The 18,259-nt window shown below is 41.6% G+C and overlaps 1 protein-coding gene across 3 annotated transcripts in view; it reads left to right on the top strand.

Annotated features, from left to right (window-relative positions):
• Nucleotides 1-264: 264 nt before the first annotated feature.
• strip2 (striatin interacting protein 2) overlaps nt 265-18,259 on the top strand; it is a 26,967-nt gene continuing 8,972 nt past the window's right edge. The window contains exons 1-10 of one of the 3 annotated variants that reach the window (XM_035674002.1): nt 266-449; nt 6,585-6,654; nt 8,184-8,258; nt 11,705-11,839; nt 12,188-12,308; nt 13,335-13,403; nt 14,179-14,285; nt 14,892-15,019; nt 15,286-15,474; nt 16,078-16,128. In XM_035674002.1, coding sequence (XP_035529895.1) covers nt 426-449; nt 6,585-6,654; nt 8,184-8,258; nt 11,705-11,839; nt 12,188-12,308; nt 13,335-13,403; nt 14,179-14,285; nt 14,892-15,019; nt 15,286-15,474; nt 16,078-16,128 — 969 coding nt within the window. In that variant the 5' untranslated portion in view covers nt 266-425. Of the gene's footprint in view, nt 540-6,584; nt 6,655-8,183; nt 8,259-11,704; nt 11,840-12,187; nt 12,309-13,334; nt 13,404-14,178; nt 14,286-14,891; nt 15,020-15,285; nt 15,475-16,077; nt 16,129-18,259 lie in introns of all 3 variants that reach the window. The other 2 variants (XM_035673986.1, XM_035673994.1) reach the window with 2 other exon arrangements.

Below are 18,259 nucleotides of genomic sequence, written 5' to 3'. Positions count from 1 at the left end.
TGATATCAGCACTATTTTCTGCCAGTAACATTCATTTACTGACATTCAAGTAAAGTCAGGGATTTCAAAATAGTCGTGCTTATTTTAATATGTGTGTATCAGTCCTCCTTCAGCCCTCCACACAAGTACGCTGACCCTGTGTCACACCTCGCCGTTTCACTTTTATGTGGTCAGCTGACGCCCCTCGTTGCTGTCACGATGACTCTCTAACCCCGCCTTCTCGGGGCGCACAGGGACAGCGAACCAAACAGACTGGGGGAGTAGCAGCAGCAGCAGGAGGGGGAGGAGGAGGAGGAGGAGGAGGAGGAGGAGATCTTCAACTTGGGCTCCGGAGCCGGTGCTCCTCCTGGTGCGGTGCAGTCACAGCTCTCCACCGGACCGGTATGCACTACCCGCGGAGGAGGAAGTGAGCCGACCGAGAGAGAATGATGCAGGCGGAGGACATGGAGGTACCTATCATTAATAACCTTAACGATAACGGCGACAGACAGAGGCCGAAAGGGAAAGATGTGTTCAAGGATCAGCAGAAGGAGTCGGAGGTAAATCGGGAGAGGTGTTTGTGTACAGTGGGCTACTACAGCTCACGGTATAGGAGCGCACTGGAGGTGTGTGTCTGTGTGTGTGTTGTTGTTGTTGCTGGGGAGCTTTGGGTCCTGCTGGATGTCCTTTCCATGCAGTCAGTCGCTGTCTTGGCTCCAAAGCGTGCATGCATGCAGACAGGCAGGCAGGCAGACAGCGAGGTGTTATTTTGGCAACCGGCTCCTATAAATAACCCAGCAGTAATCCTACAGCGGTGCTCAGCGTGGAGAATGCAGGTGGTGAAATGGGACTGCTGCTGTCAGGACCAGGACCAGGACCACCACCACCAAACCGATCTGGGTGTTGTACTGGTATCATAGTTCTGGATTTTCATTCTTTTTTGGTAATCATCCCACAAATTGTTTATCCGGATCCCTCATGGCTGACATTGGCTTGTGTCCTTCACTTCTGTTGACTAAAAATCAACTCACTCTCAATTTTGACAGTTCACTAGTCTTTATCATGGTAAACATTTGCAGGTTAAGGCTTCACAAAGGCACAAATTGTCATTTTATATGATCAAAAATGGGTTTAAGTAACCAATTGAAGACTTTACATTGGACATTTGTCATTGTTTTACACATTTTTCTTATAGCATGCGCAGTAAATGTTCTTCAGATCACACAGTGAGTATAATGAAGAGCTGCAGCCTTACATTGACATTGATCATGTTTGTGCTTAGAATAGCAGTTACTCTACTTTCATTTAAGGCAGCAACTACCAATCATTTTCATCATTGATTAATTATTATTAAATTATTGTTGCGATGAAGATCCCAACCTTACTTATTCACATTGTTAAATTTACCAGAGCAGCAGTCCAAACCCAAAGCATCCAGTTTAAGATCATATATCACAAAGAAAAGCAGAGAGATCCTCACATTAACGAGCATTTTTGCCTGACTGAAACCATTAATCGATCTTTAAAGCAGTTGCAGATGAATTTTCTGTCGAGGGACTAATCGATTAATCGACTGATCAGCTCTAGCTGAATGAATGTTTTACATGTTGCTATTAATGACTGATTTAGGGCCTCAACTGACAATACGAGTAATTGACAACTGGAGCTGAAATAACCAACGGACTTAGTCATTTAAGTCCTTTTTCAAGCAAAAATGTTAAACACTTGCTGCTTTTCAGCTTCTCAAATGTGATGATTTGCTGCTTTTATCTGTTTTATATCCCTGTAAATTGAATATCTTTGTGTTTTGGACGTCATTTATTTTTTTTATTTTTGGCTACTTTATGACATTTTATTGACTAAAGAATTGATTGGGGGGAAAAAATAAAAGCTAGATCAATTTCCTTTTGTCCGGTCTGAGAGGCCGAGACATACTGTACCCACAGATCCAGTTTTACCGGTAAGTCTTCTCTGCTTCTCTGCTCGTATTCAGTCTCATAATCTAGTGCCATGCAGCTATAATTCATCCCCTCATGAAAAAATTAGAACATGATAGGTTTTCATTCCTGAGTTGCACAGCCCCAGATACACTAAAAACGTTCAGCAGTCAAATCTGTCCTCCAGGCCAAAACATCCAGTCAACAACACCCCTTGACATACATGTGTGTGATTCTGTGTGAGCACATTGAATGGTTTTGAGGGAATTGGAGCATGTTCACGTCCCAGCCGTTGGATTCTGGGACGAGGGATTGGTAGGGATCTGGGGAGGGGGGTTTCAATGACATAGACGCTGAAAGCACTTAACGTCAGAGCCATGCGTTGATGTTGGTGCCTCGCTGGCCACTGCACTCTGTCTGTAACCTCGAACCTGATTCATCCATGTATGTAAATTGTCCGTTATTTATGCTGGGTAGAACAGCCATCTCTTGTCTATGTGGCATATGTTGGTAGGAGCGGGGGTGGCCTTGCCTTGACACTGTGCCCAGTGTTTGCACACACCGATGTGGCGCAGAGTGTGGGAGCACAGAAGCGGTGCCAGTTTGGAGCGAGGACGGCGTTTCGTTATCAGCTGGCGGCAGAGAGAGGAGACAGGAGGGAGGGAGACTGGGTGAGAAAATGAAGGAGAGAGGGAGAGAGATGGACAGGCAGGGTTGATGTTCATGGAGAATTAAAGAAACATCTGAGTTGGATTTGGACTTGACTTCAATCTGCACTTCAGTTTCAGTCCCCTGGGTGACAGTGGGCTCTTCACCAGATGGATGATGGATGAGGCCGCTTGTCCGATGAATCAGTTCAAAGTAATTGACAACAACTTTGATAGCCACGTAATCGCGTTCAAGTCATTTATCAAAGAAAATAGTCAAACACGCTCTGGTTCCAGCTTCTCAAATGTGAGGATTTGCTGCTGAAACCATTAGTTGATGATTCAAACAGAACTGTTTTGTAGGGGTCTAAGAGAATATTGATACTCTTGAGTGTTGCAATTTTTGAAGATGTTTTATGATGTTGGATGTTACAGGGACTGTGTTTATATGATTTAATACACATGGTGGTGTCCTTTATACTATACTATACTACAGTTTTCATAAAATTAGAATTTTTAAAATCTCAATGTATCACCTTGCTTACAGTATCACAATATATTGTATCGTAACCCCTGTGTCGCGATATGTATCATATTGCCAGATTCTTATCAGTTCTACTGTTTTGACAATCAATTAATAATTTCAAACATTTTTCAAATAACATTTTTTCAAATGTGAGGATTTGCTGCTTTTCTCTATTTCATATACTTGCAAATTGAATAGATACATTGCATAATGATCTGTTGGTTAGACAAAATAAGCAATTTGTAAGAAATTTTGAAACAGCTATCGGACATATAATAGAATAAACTGTTAATAAAACAAGAAAGTTGCAGCCTCATTTATCATTATACTGTTGGTTGGATAGTTTCTTTCACCAAAAACAACATTTCATTTGAGAGTTATATTAATTTTCTATGCACCCAATTTGTAATCTTGACATTCTGTTATAGATTTTAAGTCTCAAAGTCAATGCCACATTATTTCCCCAGACTTTAGAGAGTTCTGTCTGACATTTATGTGTCAAATCAGTCAAAAGAGGGATGTTTTTATGGTCAACTTAAGATATACTTAGACATTATTTCACGTTATTTAAGTGTAGAGAGATGAAAGAGGTGAAAATAGACAGTCTTGAAGTCTTTGGATGAAAATGAATGGTATAATGGATAAGAGCTGTGTGCAACGTGTTTTACTTTGATGCTCTGTTGGACAAAACAAGAAATTTGAAGCTGTCCCTTTGGGCTCTGGGAATGGGCATTTCTCACTATTATCAATTACTATTTTAAAGCCTAAACAAATATTAAATTAATCAAAAAATAATGAACACATTGGCAGTCTCAGCCTTATTTTCTTAACAGACTGAGCCAACAGTAGGATGAATGGGAAGGGATTGTGCAGTGGCAGCAGTGGATGAATGTTGGTGTTGGAATAGCCGCCTACAGCACAGATTATATCACACAGCAAGTCTGTAATAGCTGCTGTATATCGCAGGTTGTTCCTTATAGGAAGGCACAGTGGCAGGGCTCCCACTTAACAGAGCTTGTTGTTACACATTACTGACTCTTAATTGTCATTGATTGTACATTATCAAATGATTTTACATTTCAGAGTGAGTTTAAAAGTGAAACTGAGGCAGCACCTGCTCAGAAAAACCCACTGTCTTTCCTCACTCGCACTCCAAAGCTGTGGGTCAATTTGTTGAACCACCCGCGTTCCTAAGTGGTTCTCATTTCCTGGTCTAGAGCGCGGTAATGACATCAAATCTCATTGCTTTTGGCTCTGTGTCATAAACAAACTACCGGCTGACGTCCTGTGTATTCCAGTTAATGTTGACTCAGTTGTAGCAGGTATTTATAGGAGACAGTTACATGAGGGTTGTTTAACAGGGACAGCTGACTCAGAGCACATCCTTATTTACATTCCTGGCCCTGGGGCAGTTTTCGCAGGGTTAAACACATCCAACACTCCCAGCTTGGAGACTTCCAGTGCTGCCAGGAGGGTTTTTTTTTTTATTCTCATTAACATTAAATGAATCTTTAATCACCCCAGTAGGAACAATTCATCAGTTCACATCCCCCACCCGAAGGATAAAGAGATGAAAACAAGAACGTTTTAGTAACCAGGCTAATTCTCTTCCTACTCTTCAGTTTGTTCCAGGCACAGGTTAAACCGGTTACACTTGTATCCTAATATCGTTATACTGTATGTTACTGTCATGTTACCTGTTACCACTCTGTTCAGCAGTCACATATTACACTATCAAGGTCTTACTGTAACTCTTTATGCACTGTCCACTTCACAATACTGAAAATGGGAGTCTCCAGCTTAGGATGGTGGGAATGTCATTGGTTTTTGGTGTTTTGGACAAGTGTTGGACAAGTTTAACATTTTGAAGGTGATGTTGGTGCTAGATGAATGTTTTACAGTTCATCCTGAGGAAGACATGGATATCTTTACCACATTTTATGGCAATCCATTAGGCCTGTGTATTGGCAAGAACCTGGTGATACGATACGCATCATGATACAGAGGTTACAAGTCAAATATATTGCAATATATTGCGATACAGCAAGCAAGGCGATATATTTAGATTTTTTTTTAATCAAGTTTTAGGAAATCCTAGTATAAAGTACACACAAAAACATGAATAAAATAAAGGTTTTACAGCCAGGACTGTTGAATCTGCATTTATTTATCACAGTCCCTTTAACATCCGACATTGTAGCCTTCAGCTATCTAGCGGCTGGGGCTTTAAACACAAAAATCTATCGAAACGAATGTTTGAAGATCGATACAACATCACAAAACAAAAATCCAGTTTATCAAGTGTATCAATATTTTCCTACAGCCCTACAATTCATACAATAGTTAGCAAGTCACTCCCCTCCACTCCATACCACAAATGTTAACCTCATGGTTGCGATAGAGGAAGTCCGTGGATAAAGTCAGTAGGATTCATCCTCTGGAGACCGTGAAAGTCTGTACAGAATGTCAATCTGTCCAGTAGCTGTATTTTATGATCAAACATTAACCAGTTACCACAAAGCTGAGCAGTAAATGAAAGCCGTTTCCCAGAAATATGGACCAAGACTTATTTTTTTAACCTTAAGGCCTTTTCATTTAGCACTATTAGTGATGTTGTGATCATATATACTGTATACTGCCTGCTTCTCTATTTTGAAAGGGAAGAATTAGTTTCACATTATCAACAATCTGCGTTGCTGTGTGAGCGTGTCTGCCTGTCTCGGTCTAAGGTTATGCTCTAAATTGTGTGTGCGTGTGTATATGGATCACATGCTCTTCAGTAAAAGTTTTGAAACCCATTCAAAATCCATCAAATACCACTTTGTCATGAAGCTAAAAACAAGGCTTGTCTTTTCTTTCATAGGAAAAGAGTTGTGTTTGTCCGATTGCATGTAGCCAGTGAGTGTGCTTATAGAAACTTAACATGTGCAGTCTGTGTCCTGTGCACGTGCTAATCACAGGGTGAGGCTAAAGTCAGAGACCCTCAGTTGGATACAGCAGCTAATCTGCTGTGAAACAGGGGCCATGTTGACTCCTGTGGCCTCTCTTTCCCCACTGCAATTGATTGCTCCACCTGTGCATCTGGATGGGGTACTTTGTTAGAGACAGCATCCTTCAACTGTTTAATCAGGCTAATTAAAGCTGCCCATAGACCGCATCTGTAACTGCGAGAGGATCTGAGAGAAAAAAATGTAAACGGCTAATCAACGCTGCCTGGAGATTGAGCAGCCAATCAAAACTCAAGTAAATACACATGATGAGAAAAAACAAGCATGAGGAGTGTGTTTGTGTGTGTGTGGGTGATGTGTGGAGTTGAATGTGAGCATGTGTGTGACTGCAAATGGAGGACAGAGTCGTGGTAGGTGTTGCAAAATGTGACCAAGCTGCAGTATGTTTAAGGATCTGTTTGCATGTGGGTGTCAGGACATGTGTTATCAGCTGTGTTCAGTGTCACGTTACACTGTATATGCTCATGTGTGTTTTTGTCCTTCACAGAGCTCCATGGAGTCTCCCAACCTGGAGTTTGAGTACGGAGACACGGACACACTGACTGCTGAGCTTTCAGGTAATACTTAACTAAAATGCGAGAACTCCAGACATGTTATTACTATAAAATGTATGCTTTGTCATCAGGGACGTTTGCCTCTGTCACGCAGCAGTCAATGCATTCAATGTGCTTTCTGTTACAATGAGTATACTAATGCATATAATGATGCTCCAAAGATTTGATCTGGTTAAATAAAAGTATGTTGATGGTGTTTTGTGACTCTACTACAATATGTGCAACATATAAAATAATTTTTTGATGAGGTTATCTTTTGAAATGTTAACTGAAATATCTCAAAATCTATTTGATATATTGCCAGGAACGTTTGCGCAGACTTTCACGGTCAATATCTCTTTTCCTCCAGCGCCACCCTCAGGTCAAATTTTTTAATTTACTCCAATATTTTAATTTATGAAGAGCTGCAAAACCCGGAATGGAATGGAATTCCCATCAGCCTTGCTAATGTTAGCACGCTAACACACTAAACTAAACTATAACGTAAGTATTATACCTGCTGCTTGGCGTCAGCATGTTAGCATTGTGCTAGGATGCTGATGTTAGCATGTACCTCAAAGCACCGCCATTTGTAAATCTGGTTTGTCATGCACTTGTCAGGCCTGCGACTCAACTCGAGTCAGACTGAGTGCGAAAATTATGAATGGTTGTTATGTGCGACACAAGATTTCACCCGCAGAGTTCCTGCAGTAATACCACTGTTTCTACTGAGCATACAGACCACAATGTGCTATTGATTGGAAAAATAATTCTGCATCTGTATTCCTCAGGTTTCCGTCAGCTGTTTCATGTTACAGTGTTATTAATTAGAAACAAAGACAATAAGCTGACACACTGCTGAAGGCACAGAACAACATCTTCTGGTCCTGACATGTTTTCCAGACATGGGACACATTGTATGACTAATGTAATGAGTAATCGTAAACACTGTGATTATACATGCAAAAACCGCCAAATTGTTCCAGCATCTGTGTATCTGGTTACAGCTCATGTGCGACTTGGAGCTCGGTTTATAAATGCCAAAAGATGCATAAGTGATGGAAGAACAGAATACAACAATGCTGACTATAATTTAAACAATAGTTGATTTCAAGCGTATAATTTAGATTCCTCTCCTCTTCAATGCCTCTAATGTCTCCCACGTGATGTGCAGAGGGAAACGTTGAAACCCCGATTGAAGTCAAAAACGATTGTCCCCCTGGTAGATGGCAAGCGGCAGCTGATTTGCCAAGAGTGTTAGTCACATTGGCAAACATGCACAAACAGACAGACAGTCATAGCGGCTTTTTAGCTACAGCTCCTCGGGGGTCGGGGAAGAACGACTTCTCTCAGAACAGGAGGAGATGCGCGGCGACGTGACGAATTGTTACACTGTGCCTGAAACGGATGAGATCACCACTGAGGAGGCAGCAGCTCGAAGTTTGTTTTTCTTTTTGTAGGGTAGCACAGTTTGCAGGAGTTCACCTGTCTCTGATCGATTAAGTGACTAATCGTTTGAGCTCTAATTCTGCTGCTCTCTATTGTGTTCACAGAGCTCTACAGTTATACAGAGGAGCCGGAGTTTGCCCTGAACAGAGACTACTTTGAGGAGGACTTCAGGAGCCATGGTACTGTGTGTGTGTGTGTGTTTGTGTGTGTGTGTGTGTGTGTGTAAGAGAGATTATAAGGTCTGTTAAATGGCTGTGGGATAAGCTTTTTGCACATCCCTTAATGTGTTTAACTCACCTGTAGGGTACCAGGTGTGTCGGTCCCCTCACTGTCGGCGGCTCACGGGAAGAGAGAGTAAAAACTGAGCGGTGTGCAGCGTGTGTCCAAATGAGGTCACAAATACTCGCGCGCTGCCAAGACCTTGCTTTGCTGTGCCTTATCAAACACAAAGGAGTCCACAGCCAGTGGAGTGGAGCTGCTTGCGCTTTGTTGCCGCTGTTTATCGCAGAGACCTTGATGGCTCTTCCAACAGTGCCGCTGCTGTTGACTGACGGGGGCCCTTTTGTGCAGCTCTGAATGTCCCTGTTGGCTTCAGTTTAGTGCTTGAAAAAGATGGCGAAGGCGAACTAAACAAAACGTTCCTGACACAGTACACACGCGACAAAGTGTGTGTTGATGGTAGCCGCGTGAAATGAATAAATACATAGAGTAAAGGCGTATTCACTTTACAGCAGTCAGTGTTGATGTCAGAGGCCCTGAAGTAAACAGGGGCCACCTTAGCTACAGTGCTTACATTGCTAGCTGTACATTGCTACTTTTTTTAGAGACTCAGACTCTTTTTGTAACAAACCTGGTAGCTCTATCTGAATGCTGGTCTCCGTATGAGGCCAATAGACCTTTTTCACAGCAGCCATTTTTACATAAATTTGTAGGGTAAACACAGGTTTTAGCAGTGATGCGTAATCTGACATAAATCATCTCTTCTCAGTTTGAGATTAGTGTTTTTGTGCTGCTTTGGTGCATGTTGTGCTCACTGGAAAGGCTCTGCTACACTAAATGGAGCGAAAGCTTAATTAGTATCATTGGTGACACCTGTGTTTACCCTACAATTTCATGGCTATTTCAGTGGCTGCTGTGAAAAAGGTCTTTTTGTTACGGAAATTTAGAAGTGATTATTTTTTGCCCATCTTTGGCTTCAAGCAGTGGTCAACAGGGATTGGCATAACTTCCACTATAAAAAACTCTAATTGCTTTCCCAGGATTACAAAATTGCTTTGCAGAAACCATTTCACCTCTCCAGTCCTCATTTCTCAACTTTACACTAAAAGCTGTAAAAGAGATGTTTTTTACACTCAGTTGAACTCAGTTGTCTCACCTCTGAAGTGCAAGTGCATTGCTCTCCAGTAGGCTGCTGTGGTTTGTTAAGCCGACCTGTGTGAGGCGAGGGTGACCAGGCACATCAAAGCTCTGCTCTTTTAAGCCGTTCAAAGAATGAATATCCCCACAAATACAGATGGGAGGGGCCATCCTGACCGTATGATTAATGTTCGGTTACCAAGAACAAAGCAGCTTTTTTTCAAAGTGAATTATTGTCAGTCTGATTGAGAGATCATGCTTCAGGACAGTGTTTCTTTTGCTGTCTTGTGTAGAAATAATCATGCTTTTGTCTGCATCTAAGTAAAATATTCCCCCAAAAAATTTGATTGCAAGAAGCCTTAAAGGTTTCGAGTCACCGTGGCGCACATTATAGACAAAAGAGCGAGACGAGCTCAGTCCTCTTTTTCTGTCACCTCCTCTCCAAGCTGAGTGGTAATGAATAGCAGGATTAGATGAGAGCCTCTCCGGCTGCTGGTCTACAGAGATAGAGCAAAGAGCTGCATCTTTGCATCACAGTCTTTTCATTAGTGTGTGTGTGTATTTGTGTGTGTACAGGGAGCAGTGTATGTCAATTGTCAGAGGATTTTCTTGTTTGACTTGTGCTTTTTGTGTGTGTGTATCAGGGCCACTCACAATGTGCTCATCAATGTTTTGCACCATTACCCTTAAATTCCAAATCCTAATCACTGTGATTATCATGACCTGTCTAATTTAAGCTTTTCACTGAAGAAAAGGAAGTTATTTTGAAGACAGCGCTGGAACTAGAAAGCGATTTTTAATTTTCCTGACTTGAGTAGACAAGTCAGAGTATCTTAAGTAGAGGAAGAGCTGAGCCCCACTGATCATCATGATGTTACACTCCTTAATGCCTATTACTGTCAGCGTAAGCAAGTGAACAGTCTAAGAATAGAGGACTTACACTGTGGGGGAAAAAGTAGACTTGAATCCTTGTCAAAGAAGGCGTGTATTATTTAATGCTGTATTTTTTGGATCAGTTTGAGATCTACTTTATGTCAGACTCAGTTTGTGCTAGTGTATATACTTCTGGTTTCTCCTAATAACTGTTAATTACTGCTCTGTATACTTGTACACTCGAGCTTTCAGCTATTTCCAGAGCACATGCAGTGGGCCTGAACATAATATTAAAAACGAATGACAGATCAAAGCAGCAGTCAGTCTCTATATTTAGGCACCATGATTACTAGGAATATCTAGGTCAAGGTAACAGTTTGACATGACATGCAGAAAGTGAAGAGAGAGGAAACACTACAAAGAAAAACTTAAACTCAAAACTCAAAAATTAGGCTATTCCCAAAAATGGCTGAATTCAATGGAACCCCAAAATGCAAAACATGCAATTAGCTTTTAAAGTTGCTCTCAATAGCATTACTGTAACCTACATGATACACACTTAAACACGTAAATGATGTATTAAAACCAGATGATAACAAGTACAGTGACTGTGAAAGATAATGATAGCTACATTAAGCTAACAGTGTGATAACTACAGTAAATTAACAAGCATAATAATAATAAAGTTAGCTACCGTATGATACAGGAAGTTAAAAAGTATGTTATGGTAGTAAGCTACAGTTCAATAACCACAGTAAGCTAATGAGTATGATGGTCAGCTAACAATTATGATAAAGAATAAGATAATAAGTGTAACTTAATTACTAACTAAAGTACAGTAAGCTAATGAGTATGATAACTACTGTAAGCTAGCAAGTATGATAGCTACGGTAGGGTAAAGAGTATGATAACTACAGTAAAGCTAAGATGGCTAAGTGTGACGGATAGAAATGCTACAGGTGGTGAAGCTGGCCCTAAATTACACTCTAAATCAGTGGTTCCCAACCTGGGGGTCAGGACCCCCAGTAGGGACCACTAAAGCTTCATGGGGGATCGCGAAGCCTTCTTGATTTTAAGGGGTGTAAGAAAACCTACAAAATATACATAGTAGGTCTATATCCCAGCATTTCAAACACTGAATTGGTCAAAAAGGAAACCTATTAAGTATGTATGATTGAAATAATCTGCTCAAAATGCATTTTAAACAAACATCCTGCAGTTATTGTGTCCACTGTTTGGGTTCATTGTATAGTTTAGTAGTTGCTGTATGCTGTTATTGCTATGTAATATGAAATAACCATTAAATATGCCACTTTGTCGGGTGTCATCAGTTTACTCAATAAAAGAAAAAAGCCACTGCTCTAATTTGCCCTGTGCTGCTGTGTCCTTCCTGCAGCTCGAGGCAGGAGGTGGATCGAGCTGACGGTGGAGGAGCAGAGGGCGTATGTGATGAAGCTGCTGGACGCGCTGGAGGTGACCGACAGAGACAAGCGGCTGAAGGTGGCCAGGGCCATCCTCTACCTGGCTCAGGGTGTGTAGGCCCAATACATCACAAGCAGCAATAGGCCTTTCTCACAGCACACATTTTGTCTTGTCATAGTAGGAAGAGTAAATGTGTTAATAATAATGATTAACGATGGCTCTATTCTATTTAAGTGTCCTAGTAAGCCATGGTAGAGCCAGCATGCACAATACCAGAACTAAATGGTATTTAGCCATCATTCATTTTATTATTTACTCCTGCACTGATGTAAAATTATGATTATGTATAGGAAATGGTGCACGTTTCACATTAGCGTTCAGTTAGTCAATCACCTGAAAAGCCCCCAAAAAGTGCAAAAAAAATTCTCTAAAAATGCAACTCTTTTTTTCCCCCTAGGAGTGTTTGATGAGTGTGACACAGAGGTGGATGTGCTCCACTGGTCCAGACACAATGTCTTTCTGCTCTACGACATGGGCATCTTCACAGCGCTGCTGGAGCTGCTGAGCATGGAGATAGAGTGAGTAGGAGACACCGAATAGGCTGGGGACGTATGAGTCATTCAAAGTTTTACTATTTCAGTAGATTAAAAAAAAAAACAACTGTCAGATTACTGGGAGACTCAAAATGACTTCATACAATGCTACAATGTCACTTTCACCTTGGACTTGCATGATAAGATTACAGACTTGCTGCTGCTCATGTATTTACAGTAGAGGGTAAAAGAAAGGTACATGAGGGGTAAGCAAAGCCAGAGACTGGGCAGTCAGCCCCTCAGAGAGGTGCAAAACAGTTCTTCATATCTTTAAAAATTTCCCACTTTGGGTGAGGGCCTGTAGCAAAAAACAGGAAGGGAGGTGGGTATGTTTCTCAAGTAAAGGAAGTCTGTATCTTTTCTCTTTTGAAATCTGGACGTCTTTCATAGGCAGCAGGGAGGCCTGATGTTGCCATATTACTGAGAAGTCATAGGCAAGCCCAGAAAGAGTTTCTTTCCCGCTTACAAGATTAAGATTCTCTCAGAACCTGCCCGTGTTTAAAGCTCTGGGCCCTCGGCTTCTTACTCCTCTGTGTCTTCTGTACGGCACTGGAGTGAGAGGAGGTCTGTGAGGGTATGAAGACATTGAGAGAGAGAGAGACTAAAATGCAAGAACACAGTCTGTGATGCTTCAGACACTCTGTTGAGCACGTGGTTCGGCAGCGGCTCCTTCAAGTCATCTTTGTTGTTGCTGCTGCTGTCGGCCTCAGTTGGGATCCAGCACTTCTTTGCTGTTACATAAGCTGCTCTGAGGCATCGTGGCACCGTCGGGCCTATCACCACGCTGCACAGCAAAGTAGTGTAAGCAAGCTAATCATGCAAAAACACATGCATGTTGTTTTGGCTGGTTATACAAAAAAGCACGAAAAAAAGCACCAAATTAAAAATGAGAGTCTGGTTGTTTGTTTAAAAAGCTCTGGATCGTTATGGTTTTTATAGTGCACATAGACATAGACTGTCTCTCCTTTTTTTCAAATAAAATTATGTAATTATTTACTTGTGATTTTGCAGTAACAACCAGGCATGCAGCAGTGCAGTGAGGAAGCCTGCCATCTCTCTGGCAGACAGCACAGAGCTCAGGTACGCAATACAACCACGTCATTCACAGCCTACTCCACATTCTTCTCCACTTCACTTCACTTCAGGAATAAGGAAAAATACTCTCCCCTTCTGCGATTTTATGGCTCCTGTCCTGGTCTTTTTCAGTTCACCTCTGTATTTCTCATGCTTTCCTTCCTGTCGTCTGGCCACCAGCGAACGTATTTACGCACACACGCCTAATCTAAATTTGATTATGCTCTTTGTCCCTTTTCCCTCATGTTCATTTTCAATCCGCGTCTGCTTAATGGAATTGATTTTTTTTTTAACAAAACACCCCTCTGCACGGACACGCACACTCACACATACACAGAGCTTCAACACTTACAAATAATTACAGGCTAGGGGAGTAGATTTTGCACTTAATTGCTGCTACAAAATTGAAAGCCATTATAGTAATTTTAAACAAAGTGCAAGGCTTTGTTGAGTAAACCAAGCATTTAGTGCACAAAACACCGCCTGACTTACATCAAATAATTATGAATGGATGGTGCATTATCCTGGCAGAGCGCAGAAATCATTTCCTCTCGTACCTCTACTCTCAAGTAGTTGCACTCACCTTTCATTGTTACTCATCATTTCCTCTATCGTGTTATCGCCTCTCGTACTTGCAGACCTTTTCGGCCCATTATCATTGTTTCAGGCACCAGTTAAATGCCTACCACACACACACACACACACACTCACATACTGTCAATCTGAGTCATGTGTGCTACTGAGCATCATGTACCTGTTTTTTTTGTTTTTGTCCTTGCAGAGTTCTACTCAGCATCATGTACCTGATGGTGGAGACCATTAGAGTTCAAACAGAGGATGACAGACCTGAGTGGAGGGCAGCCAGAGAGGCCTTCAAGAATGAGCTAGGTGTGTGTGTGCGTGTGTGTGTGTGTTGCAGTGGTTGTATACTTTCATAAATGTATTACTCCTTTGATCTAACCATGTTTATGTATAATACAGAAAATCACTGCTTCATGCCCATCATTTATCATCTCAAAAGCAAAGTATGTCTTAACAGGTGCTTTCATATATTCATGTATGTAAGTTATATCACGGTATTCTTAAAAATCTGGCAGTTTCATGATATATCACGGTATTGGTTTTTTTTGCATGACAGGACCTTTATAAAGATTTATAGTGGCTTATTCTACTGTCAGGAGTACATAGAATATAAAATAAATGTAATTTCGTCATGTATTTACTGCAGGTTTTGAAGAAATCAGAATGTAAAAAAAATGTATTGTGCAAACTGCAATGTAGTAGAAACAGAACTTAAAAAAAAAAAAAAAACTGCTTCCTTTTCAAAACAAAATATCTTAAAATAGTCATATAAACACTATAAACTGACATTTAATACTGAAAGTGTTTAAATATTCAGAAGAGTTACAGCAGTGTTATGGCACAGTATGGCGGTATATGAAAAATTCATACCATAAATGAAATTAAAACCAGGTATACTGGGCCACCCCTCAGGTTCACCTCTGTACAACGGAGAGCCCTTCGCCCTGCTCCTCTTCACCATGGTGACCAAGTTCTGCAGCATGAATGCCCCACACTTCCCCATGAAGAAAGTGCTTCTGCTTCTCTGGAAGACAATACTGGTTAGTACATTATAAACACTGACATGATGCACGTACATCTATTTGTTTGTGTGTATTTCTTCCTGTTTGCTATTTACTTATTGGGCCATAACGAGAGTTTTGCATGCTTTTGCTCACAAATTGCACATATTTAAATTTTCCATTGGCAATGCAATTACCTATCCATATAATATTTGTCTTCAAAGCTTCTATATAGTGACTTGTTGGCTGATGAAGATACATGCACCTTGACTCACTGTGTTTCTGTCCCTATCCTTATCTTCTAGTTCACCTTGGGGGGTTTTGAGGAGCTCCAGGAGATGAAGGTGCGGGGCCGTGAGCGTCTGAACCTGCCCCCGCTGCCGGAGGACAGCATCAAGGTGGTGAGGGCCATGAGAGCAGCGTCGCCCCCCGCCTCTGCCATGGAGCTCATTGAACAACAGCAGCAGCAGAAGAGAGGCCGCCGCAGCCGCAGGGTACAGACCCCTCCGCCCACCAACCCCACACATTCAGAGCTTATCAGTAGCGTGGCATGGATAAAACGCATATTACACATACTTATTTCTCACATACAAATACACACACTCGTTTAACTTCAGGTTTTTTTTTTGACAAAGCCAAAATCAAGGCATTTTTCAAACATACACATAGTCCCAGTGTTGTGCCAGTTGTTTATCTATCTCAGTAACGCAGGAGGCAAACGCGTCTTTTAGGTACCTTTACAGTGTGAATGCTGCCTCTGACTAATTTTTCCATTATTTGCCTTTTTATTGTCGAACAGCTTCACCTGTTTCTAGTAAAGCGATCCTGTAGAATTCCTTCTGTAACTCACCCTCTAACTCTTTGCTGGGTCAGCTTTTGCCCCAAAAGTTCTTCAGTGCCAACATCACTGGTTCTCTGTTGTAAGTCAGCGACGCCAGAGATGATATTGGAGCTGAGACGGTTTTGAGAAACTTGTTGTTTTTTAGTAGAGCTTTGACTGGACAGGCTCTCTCTCTCTCTCTCTCTCTCTCTCTCTCTCTCTCTCTCTCTAATCTCCCTCTGGTTTCTCATTGCCCCTCTTCCTTGTGTCCCCACAGAGTGCCTTTGTTGATAGCTTGGAAGGAGACAGTCCCTTTCCCAAGAAGCAGGTCTTTACCCACAAATTCCCTCTTTTTTCCTTCTGCATTTTCTCAATGCATTGAGCTGGACATTAAGCACTCCTCTCCCTTATCTCCCTCTACCTCCTTTTCCCTCTTTCTTCCTTCCTATCATTTAACCTCCTCCAATCATACTGGAATGCACCAAAACGGAGAAAGCCATATTTAGAAATTCTGAAATATAAAGCATGTCGTCTAGACACTAACAAACTATTGGACAAAATCTGTGTGTTTTATGAAAGAGTGGTTTCGGTGCCATCCTACTATCTGCCTCATTTCCAATACTTAAAGGAATATTTTGACATCAGGAAAATACACTTCTTGTCATTTTTCTTCTTGTCGAGTTAGATGAGAAGTTAGTTACCACTTTCGTGTCTGAATGTTAAATATGAGGCTACAGCAAGCAGCCGACACAGCGAGCCTGGCTCTGTCCACAGGTAAAAAATAAATCTGCCTACACCACCTCTAAACCTCACTACTCAGCAAATGATCTTGTTTGTTTGATCCGCACAGTAAAGTGTAAAAACTACAGACAGACGTGTGCTGGAACTAGTCCTGGTTGCCTGGCAACGTCAAGGTGACGACAAGACATGAGATAGGTAGTGATTTTCATATCTAACCCTGTCAAGAAGAAAGTGAATAACTCCCAAAATGTTGAACTATTCCTTTAATTTAACCATCATTGCATCATTGCATGTTTTCTTCAATTTAGTTTTTTACCTTTCTTATTTTCCTCTTTTACTTCTGCCTTTTCTTTCATTCTTCTTTTAATTTCTTGTTCATACATGCCAATTTCCTCCACAATTTCCATCTGCCTTATACATATATACTTAATAAGTACTTCCTTACACACTTACTTACTTCCGACTGGTTTCCACTTTCTTTTCCTTCTCATATTTCTATTTTTCTTGCTTTTATCCTCCTCCTCCTCCTCTTCTTCCTCCCTGTCCTCCCACTCTCCCCTCTCCTCTTTCCTTCCCATGCTTATTCCGCCATTTTCATCTCCATCTCCTTCCTCTTCCCCCGCCGTCCACTAACACCTCCTACTGTTCCTCCCCCTCTTCTGCTCACCTCTATTTCTCTCTCCTCTTCCTCCTCTCTCCTCCTCCTCCTCCTCCACTGTCGCCTGGCTCAGTACAGGGGGCGAGGTTTGAGAGACAGGGCTGACTTGCTGGCTGTTGTCATTGGTGCTGGAGTGGTCACTTCAGACATCTACTGTAGTAGCATCTCCCCCGTAGTTTCCATCACATCGCTACCAGGTTTGGCCTCAAAAACCACCTTGCTCTATAGACTCTGGACTAGGGGTCAATGTCCTTTTAAAATGCATTCATTGAGGAGGTGAACTGAGATCGTCCTGAACATATTTTTCTCTTTTGTAGGTATTTGGTTTCCCTGCTGATCTCTCTCTTAAATGGATGTCATTGAAAGCAGTTGTCCCCTAACCCTGATAGAAAAACACTAGCTTTACCTCCCACATAGCAGTGAATGGCTTCTCCATAGAGAATGGCTCACAACACGGTTTTCACCTCTCCCTCCTGTCCTCCCTCCCTCCCACCATACACTCACTGTACTCCTCACTTAGTCCACCGGTAGTACTATCACTGGTGCACCATACATCGAATGCACTAGCTCAACTAATGTCCAGAACGCTGACTCATGCCTGATGCTTGCACTACTGCCACAGTCATTCATCGGAGAAGATATGTGTATGTGAATGTGTGTTTCGCACTTGAATTGCAATGGGTTTGTTTTGTAGCTAAGAGCTCAATATAAAGTCTTAGCTTTACTGGGCCTTGCTTGCATTTTCTTGTATTTTTTGAAGTGCAGATGTGTGGTAAGTTAAATCAGTAATGTTGCTTGCGGTTGCTGTGGAAAGCCATCCTTTTCTTGCCACGTTGAGAAAATGTCACATTGATTTTAATTGCCCTTTCAGCATTTTGGTAATTCTAATGTTTTTAAATTGTGCAAAAGCAAAGAGTTAAAAGAAAAGTTTGACATTCTGAGAAAGCTCATTTGCTTTCTTGCCAGGAGTTTGAGGAAAAAATACCACTCTCGTATTTGTATGCTAGGCTAGGTGTTTATCCCTGTCTCCAGTTTTTATTGTTTATTGTCTCCTGGCTCT

Source organism: Morone saxatilis, unplaced genomic scaffold (genome assembly GCF_004916995.1).
Source record: "Morone saxatilis isolate NCDOM2014 unplaced genomic scaffold, NCSU_SB_2.0 Contig10, whole genome shotgun sequence".
NCBI lineage: Eukaryota > Metazoa > Chordata > Actinopteri > Moronidae > Morone > Morone saxatilis.
Note: the sequence above shows the minus strand (reverse complement) of the source record. Positions and strands in the feature narration are given on the sequence as shown.